The sequence below is a fragment of the Nyctibius grandis genome, chromosome 10 (assembly GCF_013368605.1).
Source record: "Nyctibius grandis isolate bNycGra1 chromosome 10, bNycGra1.pri, whole genome shotgun sequence".
In the NCBI taxonomy this organism is placed as follows: domain Eukaryota; kingdom Metazoa; phylum Chordata; class Aves; order Nyctibiiformes; family Nyctibiidae; genus Nyctibius; species Nyctibius grandis.
This window is the reverse complement of record NC_090667.1, coordinates 6,179,750-6,194,661: the sequence shown is the minus strand read 5'-3', so window position 1 is coordinate 6,194,661 and position 14,912 is coordinate 6,179,750. Positions and strand designations below refer to the sequence as shown.

The 14,912-nt window shown below is 57.7% G+C and overlaps 1 protein-coding gene across 1 annotated transcript in view; it reads left to right on the top strand.

The window, feature by feature from the left end:
- Window positions 1–14,912, top strand: part of CAMK2A (calcium/calmodulin dependent protein kinase II alpha) — a 31,795-nt gene that overhangs the window by 14,373 nt on the left and 2,510 nt on the right. Inside the window, exons 6-17 of the mRNA XM_068408760.1 lie at window positions 480–552; window positions 933–1,035; window positions 1,599–1,682; window positions 2,323–2,417; window positions 2,832–2,954; window positions 3,723–3,806; window positions 5,253–5,295; window positions 6,910–6,950; window positions 11,156–11,188; window positions 12,280–12,328; window positions 13,668–13,743; window positions 14,572–14,666. Of these exons, the coding sequence (XP_068264861.1) occupies window positions 480–552; window positions 933–1,035; window positions 1,599–1,682; window positions 2,323–2,417; window positions 2,832–2,954; window positions 3,723–3,806; window positions 5,253–5,295; window positions 6,910–6,950; window positions 11,156–11,188; window positions 12,280–12,328; window positions 13,668–13,743; window positions 14,572–14,666 (899 nt within the window). The remainder of the gene's footprint in view (window positions 1–479; window positions 553–932; window positions 1,036–1,598; window positions 1,683–2,322; window positions 2,418–2,831; window positions 2,955–3,722; window positions 3,807–5,252; window positions 5,296–6,909; window positions 6,951–11,155; window positions 11,189–12,279; window positions 12,329–13,667; window positions 13,744–14,571; window positions 14,667–14,912) is intronic.

Genomic DNA, 14,912 nt, shown 5'->3' with positions numbered 1-14,912 from the left:
ACGCATGCAGCAGAGCTGGAGGTTAATGAACTAGATATAAAGCGAACAGACACGGCGAGAGCCACCCGCGTTAGAGAGGGCCGGGGAAATGGGGCCAAAACGAAGGTGAGCTCTGCCTCTGAGGAGCACATCTGCTCTGCCTGGGCTTGGAGACCACATCTGGGCTGGTGTTGTGACTCCACCGCTGGTCCCCAGCTCCTCGGTGTTACTTCTCTGGAGACCCCATGGGCTCCACCGTAGCCCCCATGCTCCTGCTCACCACAGCTGGGTGTCCGGCAGCTCTGGTGGGGTCTTACTGGGTTACAGCTGCTCTCTATGGGTGTGTGGCTTTTGGGGACGCTAAGCTGTGCTGCAGGGCTGCTGGTGGGAAGCACAGTGGGGAGAGGAGCAGGAGGAATGAAATGCAGCCAAGTAGAAGTGTCTAAGGGAACTATGCCTCGCTGGACACTTCTGTGAGCTTTCTCCTCTCTCTCCCACAGCCACTGCATCCAGCAGATCCTGGAGGCCGTCCTGCACTGCCACCAGATGGGAGTGGTCCACCGGGATCTGAAGGTAGGAGCTGCAGGGGAAGGACCTGGAGGAGGACGTGGGGACTCCATCTGCGATGCAAAACGCTGTGGAGCAATGTCCAGGGTCCTCCAGGGCAGCTGGAATACAGCAGGGAGGAATGCCATGTAGGGCTTCTGCAAAGCCACAGAGCAAAGATCAACTCTGGGGTGAAACGACATGAGGGAGAAGAGGGGGTAGCGAGGTCCTTGTAGTCCATAGTCCTCCAAGGATCCATGGACATTGTGACATACAGCAGGATAAACCGGTCAGGGAGCACATCCAGAGCCATGACCTTCCTCTGTGCTGTGTTGGGAAAACCCCAGCAACAGCAGAGCCCCGGGGTGGGGGTTTCACTCCTCTCCAACCCCCATCTCCTCCTGCAGCCCGAGAACCTGCTGCTGGCCTCCAAGCTGAAGGGTGCTGCCGTCAAGCTGGCTGACTTCGGCCTTGCCATCGAGGTGGAGGGGGACCAGCAAGCATGGTTTGGTGAGTAGGACCAGCCTGGGGTGAGGCATCCTCCAGCCCCCGTTGGCGTGTTTGTTCGGGGGGGGCTCCAGGAGGGACACACATTCCCAGGACCTGAACCCCGGGTTATGGGAGCACCCCAGCAGCACCAACCTGGGAGGCACAGCGGATGAGGAGGTTGATGGCTCCAGCTGTGCCCCTGGGAACAGCCCGGTATTGATCCAGGGCACAGGCAAACAGCTCCACGGGGACTCGGTGAGTCACCGAGATGTCCTGTGAGCTGGACAAGCTGGTGGCAGGGGCAGACCCAGGGGAGGAAAGCCTCTTCCAAGTGCTGGAGGTGCATGTCAGAGCACCCCAGCCTTCTGCACCATCCTGGCATTTGGCTGCTGTTGCTGGCCGCTGGCAGAAAGCTGCTGTTTGCTCTGCCCTTGGGAGTCACAGAGGTGTCTGGAGGGAGGGTGCCCATTCCACCGGGTCGCCGTGTGCCAGGGCCAGGGCTCTCAGCTCTTGCCTGCGTTGCTGGTGAGCTGTGTGGGGATGGGGGCTGCCCGCGGCGGTGTGTGACAGGCTGTCTGTCCCAGGTTTCGCTGGCACCCCGGGATACCTCTCCCCCGAGGTGCTCCGGAAGGACCCTTACGGCAAAGCTGTGGACCTGTGGGCTTGCGGTAAGTCAGACCGGGGCTGAAATGCTGGGAGTGGGCTGGGCTGGGCTGCGTGGGATGAGGCGGGCTGTTCATCCAGGATGTCCTGAATCGCAGTCGCTAGACACCTCTCAGGGAGGTGGCAGGGAGGAGGATTTACCCGAGAAGGAGGTGGCACAGTACCCTGGGCTGTCCCCAGAGCAGCACCCTCTTTTGCAGTCCGGTGGCACCCTTCTCCGAAGGATCAGCCTCCTTGCCGTGCACCCAAAGCCCCCGGGCAGGGCAGTGCCAGCTCTTTTGCCCTGTGGTGCCCTTGGAGTCAGGCAATGCCTCCACACAGCTGCAGCCACAGGGGAGCCTTCTTCACCGCGATGGGGAGGAGGCATTGCCGAGCCTTGGGGTCACCCAGCTTGAGACTGTGCGTGGTGGCTGCCAGAGCCACGTGTCTGGATCAGCCATGTATCTCCCCAGCTGCTGAGCATGGCGGCATGAGCTGGACCCACCAGTGAGCCTTTTGTTTTTCCATCGGCGAGGAAATCCTCGTTTCCCTAATTTCTCAATTTCTTTGTTTGAGCTGGGCCAGTCCCCAGGTCGGGTCTGCTCATACCTCCAGCAGTGAAATCTCTCCCACTGATCCCACATCTCCTCTCCCTCTCCCGGGCAGGCGTCATCCTCTACATCCTGCTGGTTGGGTACCCACCCTTTTGGGATGAAGACCAGCACCGACTCTACCAGCAGATCAAGGCTGGGGCGTATGATGTGAGTGGGTTTGTCTTGCTCCCCCCTTTCACGGTCTCCCCTCTCTCCTGCCATCCCCACGTTGCAGTCTGCAGTCCAGAAGAGCAACCAGGACAAATTCAGACAGTTTCAGCGAGTTTCCTCTGTTCTGGTCAGAGAGGGTTGGCCAAGCTGCCATGCCCAGGTGCACACACTGGTATGCTTCAGGTCCACTTTGCAGGACAGATGGGTCTTGTCCTGGGCCTTCCATCTTTCTCCCTCCACCCCTGCTCTCCAGTTTTCCAGCTGGCAGCTCTTTCCAGTTGCTACTGTCTCTCCAACCTGTCCCATGGGCAGGAGCAAAGAGTTGCAGGAGAGCAAACGCAAGTGCAAAGGGGCTTCTGCTCCTTCCATTGCTCCCTGCCATCTCTCATTCTGGTCCCTTTGCTTCGGCAGTTCCCCTCCCCTGAGTGGGACACGGTCACTCCCGAAGCAAAAGATCTCATCAACAAGATGTTGACCATAAACCCATCGAAGCGCATCACAGCAGCAGAGGCTCTGAAGCACCCCTGGATATCGGTGAGTTTGGTGGCACTCACTGGTGGGGGTTGAAGGTCTAGAGATGTGGGGTTTTGCAAGGGGGGAACATCTCACTGGGGAGCACGTGTTATCAAACATGCTGTCTGGCTTTTTTCTCCATCCTGGGAAGATGATTTCCTGGCATGGTTCCTCCAAATGCTCTCAGAGCAGCTTTTTCCCTGAGGCTTTACAGCAGAGAAAAGCCTGGAGTGTGAATGTAAACAGCATGTCCCAGGGGAGCCGGTGATGGGAGGGACACGCACGTTCCCAGCGCTGGTGGGGACAGGCTGGTTTCTTGGTGTCACACTGCGCTGGGGGAGCCTTGCCTTGGGGAGGGTGGGAGCAGGCTCGTGTTTATCCCTCCATACACCCCAGCAGCAATCCCCCCCTGCCCCTCGCTGCACCCCGCTGCCGGTTCTCACTCTGAATCAGCTCCTAAAGGTGGGAGGAGTCCATGGGCTTAGCCCTGGGACCCCACACCACGTGCAAACCCTGAGCACACTGCCACACGTGGCCAGTCAGTCAAGGGGTTAACTCAGGGGGCAGCCAGTTCTCCCCGCAACCCCCCGACTGCCAGAGCAGACCCTGCTGACTCCAGAGCTGCCATCTCCTGCTGTCTATTAAAGTTTTATCTGCTGCTGCTGCTGGCAGCTCTGGCCCAGGCCTCGGCCACGGAAGACCGCACACGTGTTCATGCGTGTGAGAGCGGGGCCGGGGGACCCCGTTCCCCCTCAGCATCTGCTCTGAGCCGGGTCTCTCTCCTCCCAGCACCGTGCCACCGTGGCATCATGCATGCACAGGCAGGAGACCGTGGACTGTCTGAAGAAGTTCAATGCCCGGAGGAAGCTGAAGGTAACTCTCATGCTCTCTAAGCTGGTCGCAAAATGCATGATCGGGTCATTGAGGGGTTTGTTCCCCGTGTGGGGAAGGACAGTGTGGTATTTCTGGGTCAGCGGTATGGGGGTGATGGACATTTGGGGATCCCTGTTGTGAAGAAGAGAAAAGAGACTGAGTGGGGTGGTGGCTGCATCTGGCTGGGGTTCCCAAGCGCTTAGAGGAAAGCCAAGGTGAAGGAAAGCACTGAGTCACACAGCTGCCCCAGACACTGGGCCGAGGACCTTCCCACTGGAGTCAGTGTCAAGAAAGCTCCTCTTCAGGGCAGGACGTGGATCTGAGAGGCACAGTGGGACCCCTTTGCATGATGACTTGGACTTGATGATCCCAGAGGTCTCTTCCAACCTATTGATTCTGTGATTCTGTGATTCTATGACCAAGCCACGTTGCAGCCAGGGAACAAAGTGATTCATAGACAGGCACAAAGCTCTGGCTCACCCACACCAGCAGCCCCACGGGCTTCCCCTCTGGGATGCTGCCGTGTGCCGCAGCCCATACCCCCTCTGAAACCACCATCTCCCCAGGCTTCACTGCCCAGCTGGAGCACCTCCCTGAAGCACCCGTCTCTGGGTGCTGCTCAGCCCCAGCCGGCAGCATGGCGCTGGGAAGGGGCTCTGGGGATCGCAATGCCTCCTCCAGAGCCGGTGACAGAGAAGGGGACGGTGCTGACCTGCGCCGCAGTCAGAGCCATCAGCGCTCCAGGCCTGAACGTGATGTGACACGGAGCAGTACAGCTGCAGGCTGCTAACAAGATTATCAAGAAAAGAAACTGGCTATAAACTATTATTACTTTTCAGCTAGACAAGTAATCAAATTAGTTCAGGCATGCCCTTCAAAATAGTCATCCATTGCTGTAAGCAATTAGTGAAAAGTAATCTCATTATACGCTGAGCAACTAGTTAGTAGAGTCAGCTGGAAAAGGGGAAGCATTTTTATGATGTTATTTTGCGGTGGTGATCTTTGCGTGGCTCCCACGACAAATCCCTGCCCCGCTGCTCTTAGCTGGCATGGCTTTAATTGCAATTAAATCCGGTTCCGCTCCCGGTGGCTCCCCTTGCTGCCAGCTGCCTGCCCCGGTCAGTGGAGTCGTGCTACATCCAGGGCAGGGCAGAACAAGACTGAAATGTGCCCCAGGGATATTTAATATCCCTTTAATCTTGGAGGGAAGGTAGTTTTGGAGAATGCAACCCAACGCCTTGGCGCTGGGGGTACGGAGTCGGGTACTGAGGGTTGCTTTTGATGGCAGGAGGAGAATATCAGCCCGTGGGCCAGTTTCCTTCCAGCGAGGTGGCCAGGGGACAGGTGACGAGCAGGGCTTTCCTCCCCAAGGGCTGGGGGGAGTGGCGGGGGCACGGGGAGCCAGGGCCCAGCATGCTCTTTCCTTCTGCCTTCTGTGTCTTTCAGGGAGCCATCCTCACCACCATGCTGGCCACCAGGAACTTCTCCGGTAGGTGCCGTCTCCGGGGCTTGTCTTCTTGCCTTACAGGGTGCCCAGGGCCAATCTGTAGGGTCCCTGGAGAGCCCGCTTCATCCCCAGGTCTCATGGGGGACCTGAGTTTGCTGTCTGGTGCCGCTGGGGATGCATGGCTTTGGGTGGTGGTCTAGGCCAGGTCACCTGGCACCTCCAGGCTGGCTGCTGGCTTAGGATATGAGAGAAAATGTGTCTGGCTGAGGCACAGCAGTCCCTACAGGTTTAGTTTTTGGGGGTTTGTATGCACCCAACCATCTGGCTCATGCAGGGGTGGGGATGTGGTTGCTAGTGCCAGCCAGGGCTCAAGGCAGCTGGTTTTGTGTCCTCCTGGAGATGTTTGTGGCTCAGGGAGAGCATCCTCTGCACCAGGAAAGTGTCAGAAAGGTCCCCAGGTGCCGCTGCAGCCAGATGGCAGCAGGGTCCCTCAGGTCCCTCGCCCTCCTGGGAGCAAGCCTTGCAGCTGGGATTTCACAGGCGGGGATCAGTGGGTCCCGGTGATTCCCAGGCATGGCACCAAATGGGAACCAGGTGATTGTGGGGCTCATCTGCTTGCTGTCACCTCCAGCCCTCCCCAGTGCTGGGGACGGCCCTGGCAGAGGTGCCGCAGTGGTTGGACAAGCCAGCCAAGCCTGGCACACCAGCGGAGCGGGCTGGTGGCAGATGTTTGGTGTTAGATGGGTGTTTCGGGGTGCTTCACTGAGGCGCCCTGGGAGTTGGGAGTAGCAGGTGGGCAGGGGGGAGATGGGGGCTGCTGGTCCAGCCAGGTGCTGGGGGAGAGGGCCATGGCTCGGGTCGGTATCTGCATTTGTCGTGGAGGGGTCGTGCTGACACATTTAGCACTTGTGGGCAGCGTGCGATGGCTGGAGGAGTCCAACAGCTGGGGGGATCCGGTGTCGGGCCCCGCGCCGGGAGAGGCGGCAGACACCGAGCATCAAAGGGCAGGAAATTCAACAGCATCTCGTGGCACTGCCCGTCCCACACACAGCCGGGGGGCTTGCCGGTCCCCCCTGCCTGGGAGCACGGTGGGGCCAGCGGGCGATGGAGTCGGCGTGGGGCTGAGCCCCACCGATCCCACCCTGCTCTGGGGGTGCAGGGGGAGCGGGGTGGCTGGGGCAGCGCCGGCAGCGGTGGGTGGGCACTGGGGAAGGCGTCTGCTTTTCATCATTGTCAAAATGTGGGTTGCAGCTGTCGGGCCGGCGGGCTGGCAGCACATGATCCCGGCAGCATGGGGCTAAAATTAGAGGGCGGCAGGCGGGCAGCCCATTTCACCGCGCTGCGCCACGCTCGGTCACCAGCACCCCTCGGCTGGAGCCTGCCTGCCGCCGGCCAGCCCCCTCTGAGCTGCCCCGAGGACTTGGCGTGACGTTAGGAGTCCGGTCATGCCCCTGGCTGAGGGCTACCGGGGCAGGACGGGACGGTGCCGGCGAGGTCACCCTTGAGGTCCCGGGAATTGCTGGAGAGAGGACGAAACCTCCTGGCTGGTCCCGTGGCGTCCTGCTGCTCTGCTGCCCAGCACCATGCTGCTGATCCTTGGCCTCCTGGTCTTGGTGCCCTGCCTGGCTCTCCTAACTTCCTTCCTCCTCTCTCCAGGAGGCAAAAGTGGTGGCAACAAGAAGAATGACGGCGTGAAGGTAAGCCCCCTCCCTACCGCCCTCTCCTGCCTGCCCTGCGGCTGCTGGGGCGGCGGTGGGGTCTCTGTGCCGTGGTGGCGGTCCCCGCGACACCCTGCGCTTTGAAGGGCAGCTGTTGGCCTGGCTGTCCCAGTGCGTCCCCGTGCCACCGGCTCGGCTCCTGCCAGGACAGGCAGCACAGAGGAGGCTTCGCAGCGCGGCAAGCGAGGAGAGCAGGCTGGTGCTGGAGGGGTGCGCAGGGGGAATTCGCTGCTGTTTCGTTGCCTGCAAAGCATGCTCGCCCCTTGCTGTCCCCAAGGAGAGGGAGAGGCTGGACCAGGAGAGGGGACAGGGGACAGGGCGAGGCAGCTTTGCAGCCCAGAGCCACGGCTTCAGCCTGGCAGCAGCACTCTGGTGAGATGGGCGGCTGCATCTCCCTCTCACCCCAGCACACGTCCCGCTGCCGTGGGGTCTGCGGCTGGTGGGGCTGGGCTTGTCCCCGAGCTCCTGTCCCATCCCGTCCCCAAGGGCTGGTGTGCTGCAGGGTGGCACATGGGTGCCTTTAACGCTCTTGGCAGCACTGCTGGCTTGATGATACTTGACAGAGCAAATGGCTTGGTGATGCTCTAAAAACAAACCCGTGCTTGGTGGACCTTGTTTCTCGGGCTGCAGAGCCCTCAGGTTCACCTATCCCTCCACGGTGGGACCACAGCTCTCCTCCAGGACAAGGTGGCTCCTGGAGGCAGCAAAATCCTGCTGCTGAGCAGCTGCTTCTGCTGATACGGAGATGTGGTGGTTAGCAAGCTCTGTCACCCTCCTGCAGGAAGGAATGACCTGTGTGAGGGTTTGTGTCTCCTTACCCGTTCCCTTCATGAATACAAGCAATCACTCAGCAGGGGAGAGCTGGCGTGGTCACATCCCCCATCGCAGGGCAGGGGGGCAAGGTGTCAGGCAGAGCTTTGGGATCCCAACTGCAGCACGGCCGCTCCTCTTCCTCCAGCCCTTTCATAGGGACCCAGCTGTTGGGCTGTGAGGGGCACAGGGTTTGGGAAGAGCAGAGCCCTCAGCTAGCTTCTACCCTCCTCAGTCCAAACGGTCAGTGGAGTCAGTGGTCTGGGGAAGGCTTGCCTTGCTCCCACTCCTTCCAGACCCAGTGCCTAGGACAGGCCAAGCCTGCAAGGTTTGAGACCATGCACAACCCCCCGAACCTGGGCTCAGCCTCACAACAGACCATTCTGGCCATGCAGCCTTATTCTGCAACATGAAGCTGATGGCCTGCATTGCTGTGAGAGAACATTGCTTTGGGCTGTGGTGTCAGGGTATCACGTGGCTTCCAGGACAGGATTGCTAGTTTTGGACAACAGTGTTGGCACAGAGGGGACAGGTCCCACGGGAGTCACAGCAACCCATCTGCCAGCCACTGCTGGCCCGTCCTCTGCTGCTCTGAGGTCCCAGCTGCTTCTGGGTGTCACCTGAGACATGACACCACAGGTAAAGCTGACTGAGTATGACTTGCTGGAGCACAGGTGAGAGCAATCAGGAGATAAGTTTTTAAGCTGTAAAAGGAGAGACTGGAGGGTGGAGAGACTTCATCAGGCACAGTCCTGAATCTAATTTTCCAGCAGAAAGGGACAGCCTTGAATTTCATCTCTAGCATCGCAGGGATGGTGTGGTGGTAGAAGACCATTTGCCAGCCCAACTTTCTAATGATGTTCCCTCTTGGATCTCAAAGTAGCTTTGAGGGCAGATGTTATCCTGGGGAGAGGGTCACTTGCTGTTGTAGCAAAATACCTAGTTTGGGTAAACAGCCTTCTGGCCTGTCACTGAAACAGCAAGGCGGGACTGGTTTCTGAGTGGGATCAAAGAGTCTGGTTTGTACCCCCAGTCCTGATCCCCTCGCTGGTGAGCAGGGAGCAGCGAGTGAGGCTTCGTCCTGAGTGCAGTCTTCCAGCCAACACTCAGCTCAAGAGGGTGTACAAGCTCTGGAGAATAAGTTTGGTTTTTTATTGCCACCTTTCCAACAAGTGGAGGTGAGAAAGCCTGGCTAGATGGTCAGGAAGGTAGAGGAGGAGAAGACAAAGCAGAGGCAAGCTCATTCGTAACAGGTTGCTTGTGCTGGCCACCTTCAGCATTACCATTCCCACCTCTCATTCCCATGCTCAGCCTGGGGGGACTCGCAGCGTAACGCGCTCACGGGGGCACAGGGAGGCTGGTTGCTCTGGGCGAAGCTTTAATGGCCCACTGTGGGTAGCTGGCAGACGTCAGGGCATCGCTGGGTGGTGTTCATTTCTCTCCATCTTGCTGGAAAAGCAAGGCAGGAACCTGGAAACCTGCCTTGGGCAGGTGGGAAGGTAACAGTCCTGCCTGCTCAGAGCAGGGCTGTAAGCCAGGCCACACGGTGTGGTTCATTGTTGGAAGAGTTGTGTCCCCATTGGGAGAAACCTGCTGGACTGACCGTCCCCATGAGAGCAGGCAGGTCCCAGGCAGCCACCCTTGCCGTTCCTGCCCAAAGCTACGCAGGTGGGCAGCAGGTAGCTGGTGCTGCCCTCCAGCCTGCCCTCACAGCCCTCCAGCACCAGGATGCTGCTAGCCCAGGCTCAGAGGGCTCAAAACTCACCATCCCGACGGGGTTCCTCCCCTACTAAAAGCATTCACAGGACCAAAAATTCCTCTCGACCCCTGCTCTGGGGTCTCCAGGATGTCTTCTGGTCCCAGCAGCTATGATACCTTCACTGCCCTGTGTAGTGTCCCATCTCGTCACGTTGTAAGCTAATGAAATCACTGCCCCATGTCACATCCTGTCCCGTCCTAAATTAATGAGCTCACTGCCCCGTGTTGCATCCCGTCACTGTATGTCCAGACTCGATGCGGTCACTGCTTTGTGTTGCATTCTGTTGCGTCTGAAATCTCTGCAGTTTACTGCCCCGTCTCACGTCCTTGGGTAGCAGAAGCTGTCAGCCCTTCCTGCAGACAGCCCAGCTCCGGCAGCTCCGTTTCCCATGAGGTTCCTTCCAAAATACCGCAGCTCGCTCTGCCCTTTAGGACATCTGTTGTTTCGGTGAAGAAGGATTAATGCAGGACCTAGTGAGGGAGGGGAGAGCTGCACTGGCAGAGGGGGAAACTCAGAGACGATGCTGGTGGGAGCCAGTTAGGGCGTGAAAGGAGCGATGAGGGGGAATGGATATGAGCAGTGTTTAGGCTGCAGCCCATCCACACACAAATCCCAAGAGGTTTGCACAGCGTGTGCCGCTTTTCCCTCTGCAGGGCAGGTAGAGCCCGTGCCTCCTTAAATATGCTGGTAAAAGACACATTATCTGGCACTGCAGCTTCTGATTCCTGCACACTGGTGTTTTCCATCACCCGCTGTGATCCATCACCTGGGAGCTGGAGGTGGAGAAAGGGCATGAGGCCAGCATGCATGTCCCCCTGTCTCCTGGCTAGATTAAAGATGGAGATGGGGAGCAGAGCACAGAAAGGAAAGAGAGCCCAGTAGTAGTTTGGGATTGCAAGCAGAAACGTGGCTGTGGGGTCATCCAACCCAAAAGCCTTGAAGCCGAGCGATAGTGGTCAAGGATGGAGGCAAATATGTGCATGCGTAAGGTCTTCTCTTTGGAAAAGACTTGTCCTGGTTTAAAGCATTGGAGCTGCGCTCAGGACAGCTTCCCACACGGTGTGTCTGCCTTGCGGGATTGAGTAGCAATAGCCATGCTGGCTTCAAACCAGCCAGCTTAGTACTGGTCTAGGTCCAAAGCTAACTGAGCATCTCCACACTAGTCAGCAGTATGGGCAGATGCACCCAGAACAGCTCCAGAGTCTGTGAACGTCAGTATGGCATTCACACAGGGTGCAGGGGTGTACAGGTGGACCTGCCTTAGCTTTTCAGCATCCCACTCTTGTTCCTCTGAGCTCCCTGGCCTGGGCACAAAGCCACCAGAGTGGTCATCTACTCCTAGGGAACTCCCTTTTGGACTAGCCAGGTCTTTGGGATGAGCAACACCAGAGATTGTGGCAGGTCAGGAGAGCAAGGTGCCAGCAGGAACGTGGGGAGGGATCTGGCGTGGCACCACCAGCACCGCAGCCAGCGGTACGTCCCTACAGGAGCCCCAGGTTGCCCCTCCACGAGGACCACGAAGGGTGACTCAGGAGCTGCTGCCTCTCACGTGCTGCTCTCTGCCTTTCTCACTCTGTGTCTCTTCCTGTTCCATCTCTTCTCCTTGTTTTTCCAGAAAAGAAAGTCCAGTTCCAGCGTTCAGTTAATGGTGAGTGTCCTTCGTCTTCCTCAATGCCAATATTGCTGGGCCTCTCTACATGTTCCAGCTTCCCCCGTTTTTGGAAGTTACCTCGGGGTAGGGAAGAAGGGACACCGGGGTTGGAGGGAACATCCTCAAAGCCGTATCACCCACAAACCCCATTAACAGGGTTGGTGCAGGCACTTGCTGGCCACCAGCTGATGGGAAGCCAGCCCTGGTTCTTGCTGATGGGTTCTCATGCCGTTTCTCCCAGTTCTCCTGACTCAGGTCTGCAGGCTGCATCGGTCCAAGGAGCCTTGGAGAAACACCTTCCATGCCTCTGCGGGGACTGTATGGTCATGGGACACCTTGCCAACCTACATCGGGGTATTATGGGTAATACATAAGCAAGGCTCTGCTGGGAAGAGCTAGCAGAGCCATTGCTCTAGCTCCGCTAGCAGAGTCGCCTTGATGGGGCTCCTGGAGAGAGACGGGGGGTCAGTACCCCCCTCCCCCCCAAATCTGTGTAGTTCTCAGCTGTTTCTTGAGAGAGCTGTGTCTCAGCCTTCGGTGGTCCATGTGGGTCTTGGAAGCACTCTGTTTTATTGTACATTTCTCTCCCTACTCTGCGGTCAGTGTGGTCTCTCTCACTCCTGCACAGTCCCCTCTTTCTCATCCCAGCTCCTCCTCGCTGTTTAATTTGTACATCTCTCTCTCTTTATCGTACAGTCAACATGGTGTCTTCCACCCCCGCACAGCCCCTCTCCCTGCCCCTCCTGCAACGCTCCTAGGAACCCACCAAACCCCCCCGGACCTGCCCCCATCTCTGTCCCCACAGGTGTCAGTAGGAAAGGCAGCGCCGTTCCTACGAGACCCTCCACAGCCCAGCTCTTGTGCCCTTGGCTACAAGGAGTGGAGGTCAGGGAGGGCTCTGCCAGTGCTGCCCTAGAGCTGTGGTTGAGGACGGGTTGCACCTGCTGGCGTTTTCCTTGGTTTCTGTCCATTGGCACAGTCGAGTGCTGTGGGGTCGGACTCAGGGGGCTGCGAACACACGAGCTCCGTCTGGCGTGGGGCGAAGACCCCTCTCACCGTTCCGTCTCTCCTTTCTGTTCTTTGCTCAGGAATCGTCGGAGAGCACCAACACCACCATCGAGGATGAAGACACCAAAGGTAGTGGCGGGGGCACCTGGGAGGGTGGGCAAGCTGTTTCGGAGGGGTGTCCCGAGGTCATTAGTGCAGCCACCCCTAAGGAGATATTGGCTACAGCAAAACCCACCATCATCGAGCTGCCTCAGGGCCCTTCAGAAGTTGCTTTAACTCCTTAGGTGGTTTTACTGCTGGGTTGCTGCCCCGAGCAGCTGGGGCACTGCTGGCGAGGAGGGGGGGTCCCAAAAACGAGGATGTTCGCTGAAAACTGGCATGGAAATGGCAGAAATCTGCAGGGATAGCAGCCCCTCCACCCGCTCCTCCAAAATAAATGGCCCTTTGGGAAAAGCCTCCAGGGGAAATCCCTCCCTCCCTCCCTCCTTCCCACCTGCCAGAGCCGGCTTTCTAAGAATAACCCAGGGAATAATTTACTGGTGCTAATTTGTAAAGTCTCTCAGTGAAGCGATCTCAGCACAAAGCAAGATGGACTTCGGCCTGACATGAGAGTTAATGGGACGTTTGTCCTCCTGGGGAGGGGCTCCCCGAGAGCGGACACGGAGGCAGGTGGTGCTTGGGAAGTGATGGGGGTCCCTCTCCTCCTTTCTGAGCGGCTCTCAGGAACGTGCTCCCTCTCCTTTCATTAGCCACAGTACAAAAAAAAGTTAAGCCAAGCATGACGCCGATTTGCATTTGAAGCAGAGCCTCATTAATAAGCCCAGGGTTACATCTGACAGCTCCTGCTCCATCCCGGGGAGCCAAACCCACTCTCACAGCCCGGTCCCTTCCCAGCTGAGCCGGCAGCGCCCGGGGTCCCCAGCAGTGGCTGCACGGTGCAATGCCCTTCGCGGGGTCCCTCCTTGTGTCTCCCGGAGCGGATGGCCACATCACCCACCTGTCCTCCCCCCCAGCTGAGACCCTCTCCTCCCTTCTCAGAGGGAGGTGAGAGCATCCTCGGTCCAGCCTGCTGTGAGTTCATGGGATAGAAGGTCCCAGCTTGGCAAGGTTTTGCAGCCCAGACCAGCCTGTGCCAACTTTTAGGCTGAGGGCAGCTCACCATTCGGTGATTAACCCTTTTGCTCTTTAGGAAAATACAGGGGTGGTGATTAACCCTTTTGCTCTTTAGGAAAATACAGGGGTTTTCAGTTTTGCCATGACTTTGGAGGCCTTTCCGGGGGTGAAGAGCCCTTCCCCACATCTCTCTCCCAAGTCACTCTTCTGCTTTTTCCCTGGATGGTTTGCAATGGCCCCCAACGTCCTGCGGTCTGTTTATAATGAGAAAAAGATGCATCACTGATATTGCAACGCCAGCACTTTTGGTTTGTTTTCTCCTTTTTTTTTTTTCCTTTTCTCCTTAAACCAACAGTACGGAAGCAAGAAATCATTAAAGTCACAGAGCAGCTGATCGAAGCAATAAGCAACGGCGACTTTGAGTCCTACACGTGAGTGTGCCCAGGTTTGGGCTGGGGTGGGGGCTCAGCCTCCCGGAGCGGGTGCTCTCACTGCGACAATGCAGCCCGGGAGGTTTTACTGCTGCCTGGGGCAGGGTGACCAGCTTGATGTGGTGGTGGGGCATGGAGACCATCCAAGAGAAGCAGGGGACATTGATTTCCAAACCCAGTGCCTCTCTCACACTGAGCTGACCACATCTCTCTGGTCTCACTGTCATGGAAGAGCCCATTTTCTGGTGTGCAGAAAGATGAATAATTGTAACTGTGATTTATGGTGGAAGAAGGAACATTGCATCTGTGGTATCCATTATATCCAGATTGCTGCAAGCTGCTTGGAAGCGTAACTGCTTTCTACTCGCTGAGCTGATGCTCCACAGAGTACAATTCTTTGTCCAAGGCCTATTTAATTAGCGATTTCTGAGCAAGTGCAGGTCTTCATCCCTGCCTCAGAGAATCGCAGCAGGGATATTTTGATACAGAGCAGAGAATATGAGCTTTGCCCTGCTGTTTTTCTTCCTTACAAAGAAGATGGTGGTGTTTTGGGAGGTTTAATTGGAGATGGTGAGTGATGGAGAATTCACCCTGCCTCACTGGGGTCCTGGCTGCAGTCGGTGGGCAGGAGGTGAGGTGGGGTGGGCTTCCCGCAGAGTGCAGGGACGGGCTCAGACTTCTGCTTCAATCGCTTGCTGGTGCGGAGGCCTCTTGGTCTGAGGCTGAGGGGGAATCAGCCCCAGCAGGAGCCGTTTGGGTTTTGCAGGCTCTCACACCAGAAGTGGTGAGGTAACCTCTCTCTTTTCTCTCCCCTTCCCACCTCCCCAGGAAGATGTGCGACCCTGGGATGACTGCCTTCGAGCCCGAGGCTCTGGGCAACCTCGTGGAAGGCCTGGATTTCCACCGATTCTACTTTGAAAACCGTAAGCAGCCCCCTTGCCTCATGAGGGACCCTTCCCACCTCCCATGGGCCCAGCTGTGTCTTGACCTCCATCAGTTTGCTGGAGATAGGAGGGTAAGGGTGGCTTTGGGACCATCTCTGGCTGATCTGGAAGATCCCAGCAGGAGGTGAATCAAGCCTGTTGGGTCAACTGGGGCCAGGCTGTACGCAGAGGAGTTGTTTGGTTAGCTGCTTTCTGTGTGGACCCATCCTGAACCCACCCATGCAG